Raw genomic sequence first — 21,238 nt, forward strand, 5'->3', positions numbered from 1 at the left:
ACTTTATGCCATCTTCTGTACGAAGTGAATAGAAAGTTTACATAGATATGAAATAATATATATAGTGTTATGTGATGAAACAGAGGTATACATTAGGTATGCATAATTATTTACAGGTGAATAAGGTGGAAGTTATAGATTGTAATTATACTAAGTTTTCCCACAAAACTACAAACTTTGTAGATGATGCTTCTTAATAAACAGTGCAACGAGTAACAACGTCAAACAGTTCGAAAATAATTAACTACAACGAACGTAAATCGGTACCGCATAAAATAACAATTCGATCCAGAAGCAACCTATCTCCATGAATGAACAAGTAGTAATATAGGATAAGTTAATTCCAGATACTTAATGAATGTTTCAAATGTTTGGTTCTCATGTCAATGCCCTCTTAACTCAACTGAAGCACACTTCATATCAAATGTCCAAGATCTTACTTTAATTACAATTTGCGTTAAATCTTGTGCTAAAGTATTCCAAAATAGGTGGCAGAAGTCTATTTTAGAATACATCGACTATTTGCAACACTTCGTTCCTAAATTAGAGAGCGAGGGAACTCTCTAATTAGGTTAGAATAGTGCAAATACTCATTTATGTGGATATTTTTGTGTTAGTGGGTTTCGATGGGATTTTGCTCTAGACATTGATGATTTTGACATAATCAAAATCTTCAACTGATCATCTGCAAACACCGATAGAGGAATTAAAATTAAAATTTTATCTTTCTAAAAATGCTTTCTTTAAAACAATAGCACTTAAAGGATAGTCTAGAAACAAGTAAAAATTATTGGTTACACTTACCATAACTCCATAAGAAACGTTGGTTGACCATGGAAGGCTACATCGTTCTAAAAGAAACTCAAGAAAAAAATGTTAAATTTGATGAATGATAGAAACACTTACAGCCCTGACTTCCACATCTTGTATCTTCTCGTCCTCCGTATCTGAAAAATACTGAATAACAAGTGAGTGGTATGTCAAAACAAACAAACGGGCAACAAACAAGCAAAAAGACAAACAAAACAAACAAATACACACCGCAGGTTTGATCTGCAACGGTTGCCATGTAAGAAGAACTGTAAGAATAATAGTAAAATACCATCATGACAAACTCTTGAAGCTCATGTATTTCGTTAAATCAGTGCTTGCAGAAGATCTGTTGAAATTTCCGTCGAAACTTGCAATTTACGATGATTAGCCGACGACAGCTGTAAACTGCAAACATTTGCAGCGACGGCTTACGTCGATGTTAACATTAAATTACTGTCAAATATTTCAATTAACTTTATCAAAAAATGTTTGTATCCACTATGTTTATCCATGAAGACACTGTTAAAACATCCCTCAATGTTATAGCAGCATCAATCATAAATAAATTAAATAGCGACTAAATGTTTAACATCGACAGAGTTTTTGATGGATACGGTAATCACTTCAAGTTCAAATAGACTGAATATAGAATAAAGATTTTGCAATACTCTGCCAGCGTATTGCAATTTCTTTGCAACTTTAAAAATTAATTGTAAATTAAATTTCAGATAATTGTTACACATGCAAGATCCGAAGATTTGAATGTTCATAAGAAGCAACCGTCTACAAACTTATTCCCTGTTATTGCTAATATCGATAGCTGGACATACAAGTAGACTTTAAAATGCAAAATGAAAGCATTATTTCATAGACTCATAGGTATAATTCCCAGCTGTTCAGTCCGAAAGAATTGATCTCGAGGGTGAGGAAGGACGTTTTGTGTTGAAGGACAATCTAATTCTTCCATTTGCAGCATCTTTCACTGACGATAACTTTATAATCTAAAAATATAAAATAATGGAGTTATCATCGTATTAACGACTTTATATGTCCGTCATGCATTAACAGTCTGTATTTCCTACAAATATTTCTTCATACTTCAACACGGCATTTTGATCAAATGATTTAGTATGTATGTTAAACGTCATAGTTCTTATTTTAAAGTTGTCGGGATATGACTAACTTCACAGCCATCTTTCCTCTTTATCTTCTGCAATTCTCAACCGTTCATTGAGTTATTAATTTTATAAATTCAGTGTTTGGTTTGAAACTGAATTTCTGAACAGATGGTTATGTTTAAAAGCATGAACATCCAAAGTATAATTTTGATGTGTATAAAACAGTTTTCATGCAATACCAAAGTTACATAAGAAGATGCTGTTGTTTGTCTGGCCCGTCTTGCAAACACTCACGGTAATACCAAAGTAAAATACTAGAGTCCATGTTCCGACAGCAAAATCGTCCGAACGATGTATCAATGTATCTTTATCCATCTTTTTTTGGGAAGACACAGAACGTCTCTTCGCCTCAATCAACCAAATGAAAAATCATGGAATAGTTGCCTCTATAGCCGATGTCTAAGTCTTCAAATACACTGAGCCTGTATCATTTACCCTAACGTCGCTACCGAGAGCTTTCTCACATTTCATCAACCCAGCAAAATTTTGACTTCTACAGTTAGACATCGTCACTCGAAAAATATCAATTAGAAAACAACATGCATGTTGTTCAAAAATATTTATACCCATTCACCTACATGATCAAAAATTATGATTGGCTTGAAGTGCAATGAAAAACAATACACTACAAAATTGATAAATCTATCGAGTGAGAGGTATTGTTTCATTTAACCAAATTTGAAAACAAGTTCAACTATGGTGATGTTGTGCAACATCGTAACTATTCCCTGACAGTGAGTGAACAATGTAATGCTCGCCATGCTGCATGATTCTTTAGAAAGTGACATTTTCAAAAGAATTAGCCAATTATAGCAAGATATATGGTTATCCTCCCCCACAGTTAACGTCTGATTAAATACATGATGACCATTGACTTGTTTTATTCATTTCAATGAAAATGACCAACGAAGACAAACTACGTATGTCTTTAAAATAGTTGTTAGATGCGCATGCGCAGCATTGTAAAATCTATTTCAATTTTCGAACTGTGGGATTATATTTTTACTTTGGCAAAAATGATCGCGATAAAAATTGCTCGAGATATAAATCGTAAAATTTGTTTTAACTTTGGATATACTCCACTCGTCGTCAGAAGCAGGTACATCTGATTTTGTGGCAAATGAAATGAAGTTGACTTTTTGTCAATATCCACTAATCCACATGCTCTTCAAAAAACCAACAAAAATATCTCTCTTTAGAGATATTTAAATTATATTTTATTATATTATTATTATTTTTACTGAGATAGTATGATCAATATAAACAAATGTCTTCCTACAGCTCCACATGGTGGTCACATGTAGAAATGGGTCCACCAGATGCCATTCTAGGAATCACTGAAGCGTACAAGAAGGACTCCAACCCTAAGAAAGTTAATCTTGGTGCAGGAGCTTACCGAGATGACCAAGGAAAACCATATGTGTTGCCAGTTGTAAGAAAGGTATTTAGAATAACAATGGAGTCATTTTTACGTAAACAAATGTTTGATCTCATGTACTGGTACTATTTCTAAGGCAGAAGCCATTATTGCATCAGAGAATCTTGATAAAGAGTACGCAACTATTGCTGGTATACCAGCATTTGCAAAGGCTTCAGCACTTCTTGCATTTGGTAAAGATATGAATGGTTTAGTAAGTGTATCTGACAATTATGACAAACTCCATGTTATTTGTAAATTTGTAACCTGTTGCTGTGCAACTTTTTCTAGAATGCAACTGTTCAAACTATTTCTGGTACTGGAGCTTTGAGGCTGGGAGCAGAATTTCTGGTGCTGACTTTCGGTTGCATACTTTTTAATTTTACTTGCACCATTTAATTGTTATGCATTAACAGGCAAAATTTTGGCAAGGGAATAAAATAATACACATGCCTAATCCCACATGGGGAAATCATATTCCCATATTAAGGTTTGTATGAATCTCTGCTTGTAGTGTATACTTGTATTGACATTAAAACTAGATGTGGTTTGTTCATTGTTTTTGTTCTCTTCATTATGACATTTTTTCAGAGATTCTGGTTTTGAGATGAAATACTATCGTTACTATGATGCTGAAACTTGTGGTTTTGACTTCAATGGCTGTTTGAAGGATCTAAATGTAAATAACCGATTGAATTTCTTTACAAATTATCTTAAAATTGGAAAGTTTACTTCAGCAATTGTTTTTAGCATAATTGTTTGAATCATTTTTATTTAGGATATGCCTGAAAAATCAATTGTATTACTGCATGTTTGTGCTCACAATCCAACTGGTGTTGACCCAAAGGTAATTTTTCATCATTAATTGTTTTTTCATTCTTCTATTTGATTCTGCATTGATCTTTTTTTGTTTCATTTCTCTTAGATTGAGCAATGGAAAGAATTATGTGAAATTTTTAAAGTATGTGTTTCAATCTATGTCGGTGTATTGAGATATATGGAAAACTTATTCATGTGCAATTCATTTACTTTTAATGGAAACTAAAGAAAAGAAAGTTGTATCCTTTCTTTGACATGGCATATCAAGGCTTTGCGCGATATTGATCGAGATGCGGCTGCGATGCGATATTTTGTCGATCAAGGATTACCACTGATAGTGACACAATCATATGCCAAAAATATGGGACTATATGGTGGGTATGGTTCAAACAATGTTTTCTATAGAAAATTATATGAAATAAGATGATGATTAGTCTACATGGTAATTATGCTATGTTGTAGTAATATGAAAAACATATAAGAAGTTGGTCAATACGAGCAAACAAGATCGATTGCATTGTTTAAGTTAATGGTGAAAGATTTTTCATTTTTCCATTTATAGGCGAGCGCATTGGAGCTTTAAACATACTCTGTCAGTCTGAGGATGAAGCTAAGGCTGTGGAATCTCAGCTTAAAATTCTCATACGCCCCATGTATTCAAATCCTCCAATACATGGTGCAAGGATTGCTCATAAAATTATGAGTAACGAGGAACTTCGATCACAGTGGCTCGTGGAGCTAAAGGGAATGGCTGATAGAATTATTTCAATGAGGAAACAACTGCGTGAAAACCTAGAGAAACTTGGTAAGATAGGTGTTTAGTGTGTGATATTTGCTTCATTCAAACCTTTTAATTAGGAGCTGTTTACTTGCAGGGTCTAAGCATGATTGGTCCCATATCACGGATCAAATAGGAATGTTTTGTTTCACTGGACTTCAGCCTGCTCAGGTATAAAATCACAATCATTCATATTTCATGTCAAATTCATATTATTGTTTGTAGCTTAGTGAACTTGTTGTTAACTGTTGCATTTTATTATACAGGTTGAAAGGCTTACAAATGAATTTTCAATTTACCTCACGAAAGATGGACGAATGTCGGTTGCTGGTGTGAGCTCCACAAATGTAGAATATCTAGCGGAAGCTGTACATGAAGTCACCAGATAGACACGTTTGCTCTCCGATGAAAAAATAGAGTATAAAATATAAAGTATAGTAAAAGTATTGGAATGAACTATTGAAATCTCAATAAGAATAATCGGTATATATAATGATAGTGTACTATTTCTTAGTGTGGTATGTTATATAATGGTACTATACTGTATGGTATATGACCACAATATGGTATGTGACCTAAGTCAACATAAATTTCTATTATAGCTCAGAGTGATAATTGACCAATCAAAAATAGTTTCATATAAAAATAAAACAAATATATTTTTCAAAATGGCCGTCGAACAAGGAGTTAACCATATAAATGTTTCCGCAAAGAGACGCAAAAACGAGCTACGTCCTTACAATAAAATCCCTGTATGGGTTTGTGAGTATCATCAGGAAGTTCTACCGTATATTTATAGGGCGATAGGTTCCAAACATTTGCCATATTCAGGAATAACTCTACTACATTTCGACTCTCACCCTGATCTTATGGTTCCATTTGATATGAAAGCGGATAGTGTTTACGAGAAAGACTTTCTTTTTGATGTGATAAGCATTGCAGATTGGATTATACCTGCTGTTTATGTTGGACATATTGGGAAAGTGATTTGGATAAAGCCACCTTGGGCAACACAAATAGCAGACAAAACATTGTGTTTTAAAGTAGGCAGACATAGAACGGAGCGAACAATAAGGTAGTTAAAGTATACGTTTTTCATTGTCTTTTTGTTATTTATTTGACTGGAATTTATTTTCAATCGTAGAGTTTCATGCAATGAGAAGTATTTCTGCGAAGATGGATTGTTTTCTCCACAAAATGAATTAGAAAATTCACAGGAATTGACTTTACTCGTAAAAACAATGCCTGTACGTGTTTTAGATATTACAAATTTGAATGCATCCTCATCTGATGTATCTTTAAAGATCACATGTGGTAAAACAGAACACAAATGTGACACAAGTTCAAATAAAGAAGAAATACTTAAAAGAAACATTGATATGTTTATAAATGACATCCTGTCAAGCTTGGAAGTGCCCTATATATTGGATATTGACATGGATTTCTTTTCAACATTAAATCCATTCAGATCCATGTTTACCCAGGTTAGGAAATATTAAATCCATTGAGATCCATGTTCACCCAGGTTAGGAAATATTAAATCCATTGAGATCCATGTTTACCCAGGTTAGGAAACATTAAATCCATTGAGATCCATGTGTACCTAGGTTAGGAAACATTAAATCCATTGAGATCCATGTTTACCTAGGTTAGGAAACATTAAATCCATTGAGATCCAGTTTTAAGCAGGTTAGCAAACATTAAATCCATTCAGATCCATTTTTCCACAGGTTTGAAAACATGAAATCCATTCAGATGCATGTTTGCCTAAGTTAGGATCTCATATACACTACCTAACCCAAGTTACTAAAAGTAAAACATTTTTTAAAAGGATTGGTGTTGGTGTTTTTGGTTAGCAACAGCCATAACTGCTATCAATATTTATATCAAATTTTAAATTATCACTCACTATTTCTGTTATCGCATGTGCAAAAGCAATCCTGCTTTTTTCACACGTAGACTCTGCTCACACCAGAAAAAACGTTTGTTTTTAGAATGAATTTCAAACGCTCGGAACTTTTTATAAATTCCCAGACGTCAAGTCAGGTGAGGTTAGTAAAATTCCGTGATTTTAAATTAAAATACAATGTTCATGTAGACGTGACTAATCTCTATTACCTACGTATGTCCATGCTATTATGACGTTTTATAAAAGCTGTATCTTTCAATTATTATTAACGACATTAATGTGATTAATGAATTTCAAACGTTCGAATTTTTATAAATTTCCTAGACGTCAATTCAGACGGTGTTAGTAAATTACGTGATTTTAATTTAAACGCAATCTTAATGAAGATGTGTAGACGTGACTAATCTCTATTACCTACGTTTGTCCATGCTATTATGACGTCTTATAAAAGTTGTGCGTTTCAATTATTATTAACGAGATTAATGAGATTCCAATGTCTACGTGTGTCATTTATGGAGTTGAAGAGGTCATATTTTATGAATTATATTGGAGATAAATCTGATTGCTAAATCAATGCTTTTATGTACGTTTTTCGTCCGCTTTGGCAATGAATCCAAACCTTTCTGACGTGGAAGCGATAGTGACACGTCACATACATATATTCAATGACGTGTTTTTTTCACAGCTGCTGAAAGCCAGTCGTGCGTACATTGGTATCCGTTTGTTATAAATATAGCATGTTCTTGCAAAGTTCATGTGTTTTATTCGTCGTTTAACTTGTACTAGTAAGCTACAATACAGTAATGGCTTGGGACAACGGCGCTTGGTGGCCTCTCTACGTTCCTCAGTGGTACAGTCCTAAGGTTTCTCGCCATTTGTTTGATCCTTACAGTTTTACACATATTTTACACGGCGTTGTTTTGTATTACTTGTGGTTTCTACTCGGTTTCGGCCCGGAGTTTGGTGCCGTCGTCATGTTTGTGTTTGAATTTACTTGGGAGGTTGTTGAAAATAGCGATGCCGTTGTGGAACGTTATCGCAGCACAAGTGGAACATCATCAGAATATAAAGGAGACAGTTTTCAGAACATTATTGGCGATCTCATAGCATGCGAAATTGGCTATTTTATTTCATTTGTTTGTCATGTAATTCTTGGAAAGTTTTGGCTCAGCATTGTCGTGTTTGTTGTCATCGAGATTAGTCTTCTGTTTTACATGAGAGACAGTTTAACTGTAACTCTGTTCACGTTAATTTCGCCCAACGAAACCATCAGCAAGTGGCAAGCGCAAGGAGTTGAAATTGCTCGAAAGGCCGAAAAAAACAGCACTTGAAATAAATAAGTGTGCAAGATAAAACAATTTATATAGACCTGCATTCACCGGAATTAGTGTTGAACATAAACTTAATTCTCTGTCTTCGAATTTACGTATATTGTAGCACAATTGTAGTATGATATTCGTGACATCTTAAAACAATAAAGAATTTTTCACTTCTTTTGTCTTGCTTTTTAATTACTATTGAGATTCGTGTATTGCTTCTTCAAAACTTATCTGCAAAACATGAACATTTTTCTAGCGCGAGCAAGCAATTTATGTTATTTTATATTTAACAAGGACATGATGGAAGCTTCGCGTTTACACAAGGAAAATGTGGACAGACTCGCGAGATCTTTAAAACAGCTGGAGTCACTCGTGTCTTCATCATGTAAAAACGATGATGTCGATGACAACTTCATTGCATTTATTAAAGAATGGAGAAAATCACGAGAGGATATTATCGATTATGATATGGTAAGACTGTATCCTGGAATTATACTTATCTACAATTTTGACTTACAACTCCGTAGGTATATTAAAGAATCTTGGTAAATATTATGTAAAGACAGGTTCTCATGTCGTCGTCTCAGTCCTTTGAGTCTTCTCGAATCATTTTAGAATTTAAGTCGCCTGGACGATAGAGCTCTGTTCTAGCTATGAGCTTGCGTTATAAACACGATTTTGACAGCAATTTTGAGAACCAAGCTTAAATAGAAAGTTTTGTTGAAAATAATTATCCCGTTCAGGTTCACTCGGCGGGCATGACTGTAAACCTTCCTGTTCACGTTACTGAAAAAGAAGACATTCTTAAAATCATCAAAGACATGGAAATCTTGCTGTGTTCAATACCTAACCCTACCATAATCACAGTGGCAAGGTACGAAATAAAAATGTACCCGATGCTTGCTTTCTACAATCTTTCTTAAAGCGTGTCACATCATTCCTACGCATGTAACCTATATAACAATAACAAAGAAAAGATATAAAAAAAAATTAATGTTGGCTTTACCTAAATCATTTCGTCTAATTCCCACTTTACAAACGATGTACCTTATTAGGAGGCTCTTGCTTATACAACTATTATTTATAGAAAGGTTACAAGATCCAATGTGCACAAGAAAGTCTTAATTGTTTTAAAGCATGCTACTATCCTTCTGCAGATCCTCTGATGATGATTACACTCCTCCAGAATCAGTGGAGTTTATTCAACAATCGCTGATTAAATGTTTAGGGAGTTGTTTCAAAGAAAATATCGAGTTTCACTACGAATATTTGAAAGAGTAAAGTGTTTTCTGTTGGTGTGCAATGAACGTATATCGCTCAAAACTGTTTTGAAATGTAAATCATCTAAATGAATATTGTCGGCGTAATCTTTGTTGGTCAATGAGTATGACATGGTTCTGATCTGACTATATTGGTTATATTGGTTGTCTATAAACAACAATGAGCGAGTCTTTATGATATTATGAGACGTGAACATGGAAAACTGAAAGTGAAATGGACTGGTGTATGTATTTATCATCAGAAGGCTCTATAAAGAGAAATGAAATTCTTCTTTATTCAGAAAATGCTTAATTGTGTGTGTATACAGGAGTGGAGTGTGATGTAGGAGTGTCTTCATATATACATGACGCGTCGTATTATGTTCTTTTGAAATCCGTTATTATCTGCGGAGATATGAATACAAGCCTCTCCAACTGTCGTTCTACTTACGGCCCTGAAGGTGGAATGTGCTAGATAGCTAAGCATATAACTCGAATCTACATATTAGAGAAAAAAATCGTGGGCGCGCTGCACTTAATGAATACTATGAGTACTCTTAAGCACCCTCGCTCAAGAGGAGAACTCCCCCTTTTCACTTTGTTGCTATGGACTTAGTTGTATATTGCTACTTGTCTCTATACTGTCGAATTTCCCGTTTTGTTTATTGAAATCTCTGTATTTCCCTTATGTATCCGACCTACGCATTAGTTATATAAGGATGATGGTGCGATTGAAATGACCATTCATTTGAATAAAAACGCCCAAAGCTTCGCCTATTTTGGATCGTAAAGGACAGTTTCATACTTATGTTATTGTCAAGTGTAAGTTATATAAATGGTGCTGCTTCCTTCGAAATTGATTGAACAAATCGATCGTTATGGAGAACACAGTGTATTTCAATGTATGGAAATTGCTTATAAGAATGTATTCAGAGAGGTAAGTAAAGTAACGATTTGGCGGAACAGATAAAAGCTGTAAGAATGTCATTGAAAAATGTTTCAATAGAAATTTCATAAAAAAATTAAAAAATCAGCGCATCATCGATAACTACGTTTTGAAATAATTCATGACGTCTAACATCGATACACATAATTGAGGAACATTCTCTTTGTTGAAAACAATATATGTAGAACTTCTTTGGACTACAATGTTATAAATGTATTATTTAAAACACTCGCACCAAAAGTTACGCGAAATGTCTATTACTTTTGCCGTAATTCTTTGTGTTTTTTTTTCGAGAGCATTTTTACTTTTCTTTCTTTTCTCATTTATATTTGCATAACATCATGCTGTTTCGTTTGTAAACTGCATAAAGAACGTTATTTTATGAATGTACTGTGACATGAATAATAATGAGTGATTTGCTCTTATTTCGAAATATACTTTCCCTCTTATTTTTTAACCAGAGAATTATCGTGGAGTCTGTTAAAAGACACAATTTATCTGCTGACCAAGAACTCCGATGAAATTTCACCCTCATTCAAAAGGGATTTATCTACGACGAGTTTAGAAGAGATCATGGAAGACATCTGGAACTTGAAACTTTTTAATGAATTAATTAACCTTGAAGCATCCGTCAGTGAAGCAAGATCTCGCCGGTAGGTAACCAAGTTTTGTAACTATGTTTCAAAGTTGTCTAGTTTTAGTAAAGTGTAGAATTTGTTAACCAGCAGTAAAAATATTCTATTTCTCAACTATCTATCTCTGCAGCTTCTTTAATGAAGGAAGTATGATCTAAACTGTATTTTGCGTTAGAAATAACGGTAATTTTTGCTTAATCCTTTTGTATTTTAATAATTTTATCATTTATGATGATCAACCACCAAATAAATAATTTGATAAGTAGAATTATTTGTTCAATTTTCATAACATTAAATTCTTAATGACGTTCAAGAGACACATGTTTCCGATTTCTACCATCTTGCATTCTACTACTTTCTTTCTTGCCAAAGCAAATGATAACTGTCTGACGGCCTGACCTTGATGATTTTAGCGTGTCATATATTCTTGATAATTTACTCTTTCAAATATCAATTAAAATCATCAAACAAGCTGATGATTTTCCGGCAACAACAATGCTTGACGACGTAACTCCACGCTAAGATCGGGTTTTTTTTGAGGATGTAAGCGTTAACGTCGAGCCTTAACTTATCCAGATAATCAGTGAACTAATCAACAGATCAATGGTAACAGATAAATGAATTGCAGCATAAGCTGAGCAAGTCCAAAATGAAGTACCTCCCTGACCCGGGGGGACTTGTTCATTGGACCACAGCACCTGAAGGTCGAGTCAAGGCTTGTCTACTTGTTTGACTCGACTGCGACTGTTCGTGGACAACTATTTTGCAATAATAGATTACGTGTTAGGTTGTAGACATGGCTGAATTATTAACACCAGAATCTTCCTGCGGACTAACTCAATGTGAAATTTCTGTGAAAGAAAGGTAGTCAAATGTAGCATGGATGTTAATTTTACGTAAATTTAAATGTCGAGTCTTTCGAAGTTTTTTTCTTCGTCAGATACCTGTCGTAAGTGATTAGATATTTTGTGATTGTTTGAAAACATCCAAAAACCGTGCTTGTCACACATTTTCAACTGATATACATGAGAAGTTAATCTTGTCTTTTATGACCACGCTATTGACTACACTGGCGTGCTTTTAGCGCTCGACTCATAATGGTTTTCTTATTTTTCCGCCTTACAGATTCTCTCTGTTATTGCTCGAGCCAGGAGAAATATATTTTGAAGATTTCAGCGTTTTCTATTTCCTGTTGGACTCACAGAAGATGAAGCTATAAAGAGGTGCTTAGTTGAATTGTACTGCCGTTAATCTTTTAAAATTAGTACAATATTTGCACGAAATACATTTATTTCTACAAACATTGAAACAAGTTCGTATTTTTAAAATGGTCACTTAGGAAACAAAGAGGTCGTTTGAAGTTATGTTCACATTCGATCCTGTTTGATCCCCTTGATACAACTTATCCAATTATGAAGGTAAAAGGATGAAATTCATTGGTAATTGATGACCATTTACTCACCTACCTTGCTGTTTCTTTCTTTCTGTTGTGTAGTTTCCATTTAAAGATATTACATCAATGAATCCATGGACCGGACCATTATTATCTCGGTATTAAGATCATAACTGTTCATTATAATATTAATCATAGTTTTATGGTTACGCACATGTTAATTGGCAAAGTTTTTTCACTTAGGATTGATTCCAAAGGCAATGTTCTTGCAGTTGAAACAAGTTTAGTGGTAAAAATGAAAGAAGGAAATGTCATAGCACCTTATGTTTTTTTAAGGGTGAGTTTGTTGTATGCTGGTTTTATCTCAGTTTTCTATCAAATGTTATTTTTAAATTGCGTTTTATCTTTAGGAGAGGAATCAATATCTATTTTCTTTCAATTTTGTGGCTTTAAGTAATGTCATTAGCCAAGTACAACAGGTTGGAATCTTTTTTGTGCATTCTAAGCATTGTTATTGTTATCAAAGTGTAACAATTATCCACTTTTTTATCATTTATTTAGTTACATAGAGCGGCATCATTGCCATTTTCAGAGCATTCAACAATGGTTAGAATTGCAGTTGATTTATTTATCTTTTGTCTTATTGTGTAAATTATTCAAAAGATATAATCTTACATGATCTTTTCATTAAATAATATGTTCGTGATTACCAGATTGAAACAATAGTGAAGGCAAGGCAAAAACAAATTGGCTTTAACCCAACTTGGTTAGTTAAAACTGTGATGAATCACATCGATTTCATATGAACTTTTATGACTCCTGTTTTTAATTTGTACATTATACAGGCTTGAAGATTTGTTTGAGAAAATCATCTTGGAAACAACTGGTTTGTTATGTATAAAGTCATTCTTATTGTAATCTTATTGACATGTCCACCTTATCTATTAAACTCTTCCATTTAGCTGAACGAATTACTCCTCTTGTTTGTCATCCCGGAAAAATATTATTGACTTCTGCAAGAATATATTTTCAACCATTTAATAATGTAGAGCCGGTAACTAAATCAGATTTTTACTGTATTTTTGAATATTTTCTATGCACTCTCATGACCTCCATTGTTTTTAATATCTTGCAACTCTTAAATAATTTATTCATATGGTGGTAGTTCTAGGAATTCCTTGATGTATCAAATTTATATTTTTTCATAGTTTCCTGTAATGAAATGCAAGCTATGCTCGGTCAGAAGAGTTGTGAAAAGAAGATACTTACTCAGACATGTTGTAAGTGTCTCAGAGACATTAGTTCTCAGAATCAGAATCAGCTTAATAATAGCTTTCTCGAAAAGAACTGGAAACGATAGGAATGACGTCACTACTCTATATATTTTTTATCACAACTTGTAAGAATTTTTTGTTTCCTTCACGTGTAAGTTATGTAATTTTTTTAGGGTGTGGAAATATTTTCCGAAGAACAATCACATTTGCTTTTGGTGTTTCCATCACAAGATAAACGTAACGAATTTTACGATTTTCTTCTGCAGCAACCTGGTAGGAAACATTTGATGGATGTTGTAATGTTGTCAATGTTTGCATGTTTTCATGTTGTCAATGTTTGTATGTTGTAATGTTGTCAATGTTTGTAATGTTGTCAATGTTTGCATGTTGTCATGTTGTCAATGTTTGTATGTAGTAATGTTGTCAATGTTTGTATGTTGTAATGTTGTCAATGTTTGTAATGTTGTCAATGTTTGTATATTGTAATGTTGTCAATGTTTGTATGTTGTAATGTTGTCAATGTTTGTAATGTTGTCAATGTTTGTATATTGTAATGTTGTCAATGTTTGTATGTTGTAATGTTGTCAATGTTTGTAATGTTGTCAATGTTTGTATGTTGTAATGTTGTCAATGTTTGTATGTTGTAATGTTGTCAATGTTTGTATGTTGTAATGTTGTCAATGTTTGTATGTTTGTATGTTGTCAATGTTTGTATGTTGTAATGCAAGGATATTTTTCATCAGACTTAGAACTTCAAGACACCGGACAGGAAAACATGACGTTAAAATGGCAAAATGGTGTGATCTCTAACTTCGACTATCTCATGTATTTGAATAGGTATGTCAGTAAATTTAGTTGCCCTGTTGAGCTGTTACGCTTTTTCTTCTCTTTCGGAATACGAGTGCTTAAGTAAATGTACATTCAATGCAAAAATCTACGTTTCTCAACAATTTACACTCTCCTTTTAAAGTTTTGTATAACGGCACGTAGTTAACTACATATGTCACTATATTTCTTTGTCAATAAAAATTCTTCATATCTATATGTATCCTCATATGTAGTTTGATTATATCAATATTTATCCATATGTATCCTCCTATGTAGTTTGATTATATCAATATTTATCCACATGTATCCTCCTATGTAGTTTGGCCGATCGTAGTTTTAACGACCTCACTCAGTATCCAGTTTTCCCATGGGTAATCGCTGATTACAAGAGTAAAGTACTTGGTATGAACTGTCACCTTGGCAACGTATGACGATATTTATAACGAACTTTGTCTTTAAAAGATCCCACATACTGCAAGAATCTCCTTTATAGCTAATCGTATTAATCTGTTTTAATCCCACGTAAAGTCATCTTTCCTCTAAAGATCCCACATACTGCAAGAATCTCCTTTATAGCTAATCTTATTAACCTGTATTAATCCCACGTAAAGTCATCTTTCCTCTAAAGATCCCATATACTGCAAGAATCTCCTTTATATCTAATCGTATTAATCTGTTTTAATCCCACGTAAAGTCATCTTTCCTCTAAAGATCCCACATGTACTGTAACAATCTCCTATCTTTTAAAGATTTGAATAATCCAAAAACGTTTCGTGATTTTACTAAACCAATTGGCGCGCTCAATGAAAGTCGTTTAAAACAACTAAAGGTGAGCTTTTAATCAACCCCCGTAGCTATCATGACAAAAGACCAGAAAGTAGCCATCTATGTATGAAGTTCTTTTATCAAATCTCATCGTAGGAGTAGAAAGTATCTATCTATGTAGTTCTTTTATCCTTATGAACGACAAATTCAACCTACGTCTTTATCCGTGGTATCTTCAAAACTTTTTAGTTTCATAAAATATCTCTGCTATTTTTATTGCCATATTCTGCAAGTTCTATAAAGTGATTACTATTTATTGGTGATGTGCTCAGTAAGATGTTGAAATAGATTTGAAACATACCTTCAGGATTTTTGTTATAGGACCGCTGTAAAGATATGCCGGAGCCCAAGTTCTTATACGGCAGTCATTATTCTACGCCTGGTTATGTATTGTATTATTTAACACGAGTTGGTTAGTACTTCATGAAGGCACAAATATTTATGAAAAACATTACCGTCAAGATTTGACCATAGTAAACTCATATATTTTTTAGCACCAGAATATTTATTGTGTTTACAAGGAGGAAAGTTTGATCAACCTGACAGATTGTTTAATAGGTTTGATTATAAATAAATTTTAACTTAAAAAAATTTAAATCAATATTGCCTGCATACTTTCTTCTAGAAACCGTAACAATTTTTAGCTATAGGGAGATTTTAATATAACTCATTATGCCTTCTTTACAGTGTTGCATCAACTTGGAAAAATGTTCTTGCTGGCCATGCTGATGTGAAAGAGGTTGGTTGGCCCAATATATTTACTTTGTGGCTATTTGTCAACGCAATTATAACAGTCAGAAACTTATTTTGATTGTCATATAAAATTTATGCCATTTGTAGTCATTTTTCTTTGACATTATACAGATAAAATTGAAATACTATGGATTGTTCATGCTTCTAAACTCTCACTGATACACTAAGGTGCATATTCATTAACTAGACCATCAAATGTTTGTTTGTATTTAAACCAGTTGATTCCGGAGTTTTATCAATCTTCTGGCGAGTTCCTTGTCAACAGACTAAATCTTCCCCTTGGTATGAAACAAGACAAAACAAAAGTCCACGATGTTGAACTTCCTCCTTGGGCGAGCGGTAAATACTGTGATGTTTCAGTATCTGCTAAACCGGAAATGACCTAAAATTCGTCATATTGAAATCGTCATTCAGGTCCAAAGGATTTTATCAGAAAATGTCGCGAGGCTCTGGAATGTCGTCATGTATCAGATAATATCCACGACTGGATTGATTTGATATTTGGTTACAAACAGAAAGGAAAAGAGGCATGGAAAGCCAACAATGGTAAGCTTCATATGATATCATGCATCTAGAAGTTTATTATTATTATCATTATTATATTTAATATCTACGTAACACGTGATCGTTGTCGTCATGTCGTCATCTCATGCGATCTCTTCATGTCTGTATTTTTTTATTTAAGTTTTTTATTACCTTACCTACGAGGGAGCTGTTGACTTAGACAGGTAACGGAGAATTTATTAAGTTCCTATAACATTTGATTAGTTTACATACTTGTCAGTAATTTTTGTTCATCATTTTCGTCCTTCCTTTTATTCCTCAGTATTGACGATCCTAACGAGAGAGCTTCGTTAGAATCGCAAATCCTAGAGTTTGGTCAAACACCGAAACAACTCTTCACCAGTCCCCATCCCCGACGCAACGTAAGTTCTCAAGGCATACTCTGGTATAAAGTGTAAACGTGGAAATATAGATCGTGTGAACTTGTTTTCTTATGTTTTAAGGGTTCCAGAGTACCGGCCTCCATTCCTCCAAAGGCTGATGTTTTAAATGGTTTAAGCAACTTGGATTTGCGGAACTATGAACCGTTTTTAATGGACGATATTGACCTGGAAGGTATACGACAGTGTTGTTATTCTTAGTTCACCAGAAGTTCGCGCGACTGAGACTTACCATTATTTCTATTATCCTCATATTTCACGTGGTGTTCACGTGAGTGAGACTTATTTTTATACATGTCTTAGTTCACGTGAAGTTCATGCGAGTGAGACTTGTCATTATCTTGGAGGTATTTAGTGCTCGTTCTTCCTCTCCTAAAGCATGAAAAATGTTTGTTTAGATACTGGGAACGAGTCAAACTTGGTTTTAGAAGAACCTCTCCATTCACCTCACTGGGCCGTGTCAAAATTACTTGAGCAAGATTCTTCTCATCGTTTGCATAAAGAGTAAAATTTATAATTTTATTCTCTGCTTTAAGTGATATGTACAATACGCATTTATGAAAAATAAAAGTTGGGAAAAAACGCTAAATGCACAGAGAAGAATAAAATAATTTGCAATTTTAATACCAATCCTAAATGTTCCATAATCATTTTAAAACAGATAATTTTAAAATTCCTAAATAATAACTGAATGATTAAAATCATGAAAGGTAGTTTCAAGAATGCCGTTTTGTTCAAAATATAATTTCTAATCTGTGAATTTAGAACTCTTAATTCTCGTTTGGAGATGAAATTAAATCATTTTGTACTGAGTAGACACAAAAGGTTTGTAGTTAAACAAACTTTCTAAATAAACAAACTTTTTAAATGAACCATTTTAGATTCAATGTTATTAATGAAGTAAACTAGCGAAATTGACGAATAAACGGCGGATTTTGAAAACAGAAGAATATTCTTCAGGCAATCTTAACTATTTCCATTCATAAAGTGATTTTTTTTACCTTTTAAAGTTGTGTAACATCAGTTCGTCTCTCGCTTGATGGAAAAGTGTATTTTCTGTATCACAAGGTATTTTTTCAAAATGAACTTTCATACCAGTTCCAAATGATTATGCAATAATTGATGTTATGAATTTCCCGTTTTCAAGATACCCAATTAAAAATGTTCAGTTTACACGACAAACAACAAGTTCGAAGCATAAATTTGTCGTCAATGGTAAGACTTTAACTAACTAAACTCGTTGCTTGACAGCAATAATCCTGGTTTTCACTAATGTTGATATTCTTCAGGCTCTGTCGTCGTGTGCCATCATGCCAGACTCGAAAACTATCGTCGTAGGATCATGGGATAACAACATGTAGGTTATGACTTTGATTTGTCAATTTACATGTCTGTATACAGGTGTGAAATCACCCAATGTCCATCATATACTTGTTAATCCATCATTGTTTACATTTAACATATTCTCTCTATATATTTTCAGCTACATATATTCCGTTGAATACGGAAGAATTACAGACACTGTTCGTGGTCATGATGATGCTAGTATGTTTCACTTGAATATTACTTGTATCCTTCTTTGCCACCTTGTATCCTTCTTTGCCACCATGTATCCTTCTTTGCCACCTTGTATCCTTCTTTGCCACTTTGTATCCTTCTTTGCCACCTTGTATCCTTTTTGCCACCTTGTATCCTTCTTTGCCACCTTGTATCCTTCTTTGCCACCTTGTATCCTTCTTTGCCACCTTGTATCCTTCTTTGCCACCTTGTATCCTTCTTTGCCACCTTCTATCCTTCTTTGCACATTGTATCCTTCTTTGCCACCTTGTATCCTCATGCTATCTTATTTTATTTGTCAGTTTCCTGTGTATGCTGGAATGATGGTATTCTTGTCACAGCTTCGTGGGATTCAACTGTCAAAGTAGGTTTGATTAAATCTCTGCTTCATTGTTAGACATAAAAATATACTAATACATAGGGTTCGCTCAGAGAATTAAGAATGTCGCCCCCCCTGAAATCAATGGATGTTTTTACTAAATCAGGGCGAGAGTTTCTCACTACAGCTTGTGATTTTCACTCACTTGAAGCCTATAACTCTATTTTGTGTTAAAATCAGTTTAGTTTTTCTAACTGTATTTTATTTAGGTTTGGAGATTCGTTCCTGAGTTCGGTGTAAGAAAAGCTTCCTCACCAGTACTTTTGGTATGCGCTGTTTTTATGTATAATTGATTTGAATTTGTGGACAAAATTACTGTCTTTCTCACAAATCTCGATTGTTCATTTTATCTAATAAATATTTGTTCATTTTAGACTGAACTTGACCACGATACGGAGGTTTGTATCATCATAAATATGTATTTGAATTTCATTTTTACTTTAGCCAAGTAAATAAACTTATTAATCATTTAATAACTTCTCTCCTCCCTTGATGATAACTTCTTTCTTCCCTTGACGATAACTTCTTTCTTCCCTTGATGATAACTTCTTTCTTCCCTTGATGATAACTTCTTTCTTCCCTTGATGATAACTTCTTTCTTCCCTTGATGATAACTTCTCTCCTCCCTTGATGATAACTTCTTTCTTCCTCCGTTTTTCATAATAAGTACTTAATTCAACAGGTGAATTCTGTCGATCTTCATCCAACTAATACTTTGGTAGTCACGGGAACAACAGATGGTTTGTATAGCATTACACATATAGATCACTTATAATTGTCGTCTTACTATGAAATCATCAACAAATTTAGGTCACGTGTTACTGTGGAATGTTGATAAACGAATCATTGTCAACGAACATAAAGTACATGGAAGCTCAGTGCATACAGTTGCATTTAGTCCAGGTTTATAGAATATCAATTGGCAATTAAGTATTTTGTCTGCTGCTGTATTGAATTTTTTTCATTGCTTCGAAGATGGTCAGAGAATCCTTTCCTGTGGTGCGGATCAATGTGTTCGAGTTCTTGATGTGCAGACTGGAACTGAGTTATACCTGAAAGATCTACATGATGAAATTAGGTATTAAACTGTAGTGTATAATGTTGTCCTGCATGTGCATGGACTAAAATAAAGGAAGCTTCCTCGTTTGAAACATTAAGGTTTGCTGTGAGAATGCTGTTAAGAATGATGTTAATGGTAGTTATTGTTCATTTATGAAATAAAAGATGTTTACTGTGTTTGCACCGACTTATGCAAACCGAGGAGACCTTTTGGGAGAACTCGAGAGCAGATTAGTGCAAGCCCGAGACCGAAGATCGAGGGTTGCACATGCTTGAGAGTTCTCACAAACGTCTCCGAGGTTTGCATAAGCCAGTGCAAACACGAAAAACATCTTTTATTTCTTTATAAAATAACAATAATGCGAAAAAGACAAACATAATTTTCCTCTAAAAACATGCAAACAAGGCTCTAGACCAATCACCGCACGCGTTTTATTGTTTGTATTTTGTGAATAGATGTGCTGTTTGGGATGGTCAGTTGGTGATGGCGGGTGGAAGCTCTGGTCAACTACATATCTTGAATTTATTAAGTGACGAAGAAGTACAAAGAATTGATGGACATCAAGGTAAAATTGGGCGAGAATTGTCTATTTTGTAAGTTTTAGTTTCTCACGAAATAACGAAATGATCATTTCTATAGGTCCAATCCGTTGCGTGGATGTCTCGCGAGATGGTATGACGATTGCAACTGGTGGTGAAGACCATCAGGTAATATTGTGGAAGATTGCTGATTAAGTTCTGTCGAAGAGTCCACGATTTAATTGTTCATCTTTGATCAACATTTTCCAAATGAACATTCTCTCTGCATACGTTCATTTTATTTACAAGTACTTTGTATATAGTGTCGTTTTTACGTCCAAAATACTCAAATAAGCACCTTCAATCCTATGAATGTACACCGTTCTTGATGATGTACTGCCACAGCGGAATGCTGTAGTGAAGTGACCAAAGCTATAGTTGAAATGTGTTAAAATTGGAATATAGTTTAAATAGGATTATTTCAACTTCACATGAAGATTTGTATTAAATATTAATTTGAATGATAATTGTAAATAATATATTTAGAATGAAAAATTAAAAATATTTATTATCTGAATTATCGGAGATTTTATTTAAAAAATATGTATTGATCTTTTTTCAAAGTGTCTATGGT

General features: G+C 33.8%; 3 protein-coding genes across 3 annotated transcripts; all 3 read left to right on the forward strand.

Moving 5' to 3' along the window:
- Window positions 1–2,954: 2,954 nt before the first annotated feature.
- LOC124436797 (aspartate aminotransferase, mitochondrial-like) lies at window positions 2,955–5,685 on the forward strand. The gene is given in 13 exon segments (XM_046986771.1): window positions 2,955–3,090; window positions 3,273–3,432; window positions 3,506–3,622; window positions 3,700–3,759; window positions 3,825–3,898; window positions 4,000–4,087; window positions 4,187–4,255; window positions 4,334–4,369; window positions 4,456–4,502; window positions 4,504–4,601; window positions 4,790–5,032; window positions 5,103–5,176; window positions 5,272–5,685. Coding segments are annotated over 13 exon segments (1,272 nt in total). The 5' UTR covers window positions 2,955–3,007; the 3' UTR covers window positions 5,395–5,685.
- LOC124437093 (UPF0489 protein C5orf22 homolog) lies at window positions 5,674–10,506 on the forward strand. Its single transcript, XM_046987114.1, has 8 exons — window positions 5,674–6,080; window positions 6,150–6,498; window positions 7,000–7,056; window positions 7,600–7,627; window positions 7,701–8,146; window positions 8,429–8,704; window positions 8,977–9,107; window positions 9,391–10,506. Exons 1-8 carry the CDS (start codon window positions 5,674–5,676, stop codon window positions 9,512–9,514), a joined length of 1,818 nt encoding a protein of 605 aa, XP_046843070.1. The 3' UTR covers window positions 9,515–10,506.
- LOC124437094 (protein FAN-like) lies at window positions 10,416–21,181 on the forward strand. Its single transcript, XM_046987115.1, is given in 39 exon segments — window positions 10,416–10,429; window positions 10,900–11,091; window positions 12,199–12,257; window positions 12,260–12,296; window positions 12,413–12,491; window positions 12,569–12,624; window positions 12,710–12,803; window positions 12,877–12,945; window positions 13,028–13,072; window positions 13,180–13,232; window positions 13,312–13,352; window positions 13,429–13,520; window positions 13,675–13,746; window positions 13,914–14,013; window positions 14,484–14,577; window positions 14,888–14,970; window positions 15,318–15,397; window positions 15,715–15,805; window positions 15,888–15,951; window positions 16,081–16,132; window positions 16,365–16,485; window positions 16,561–16,692; window positions 16,832–16,874; window positions 16,973–17,072; window positions 17,154–17,265; window positions 17,489–17,594; window positions 18,101–18,129; window positions 18,132–18,158; window positions 18,238–18,305; window positions 18,380–18,447; window positions 18,574–18,635; window positions 18,950–19,011; window positions 19,236–19,292; window positions 19,401–19,424; window positions 19,709–19,766; window positions 19,837–19,929; window positions 20,002–20,104; window positions 20,542–20,651; window positions 20,726–21,181. Coding segments are annotated over 39 exon segments (2,937 nt in total). The 3' UTR covers window positions 20,821–21,181.
- The last annotated feature ends 57 nt before the right edge of the window (window positions 21,182–21,238 follow it).

This window comes from Xenia sp. Carnegie-2017, unplaced genomic scaffold (genome assembly GCF_021976095.1).
Source record: "Xenia sp. Carnegie-2017 unplaced genomic scaffold, XeniaSp_v1 HiC_scaffold_16, whole genome shotgun sequence".
Classification (NCBI taxonomy): Eukaryota; Metazoa; Cnidaria; class Anthozoa; order Malacalcyonacea; family Xeniidae; genus Xenia; species Xenia sp. Carnegie-2017.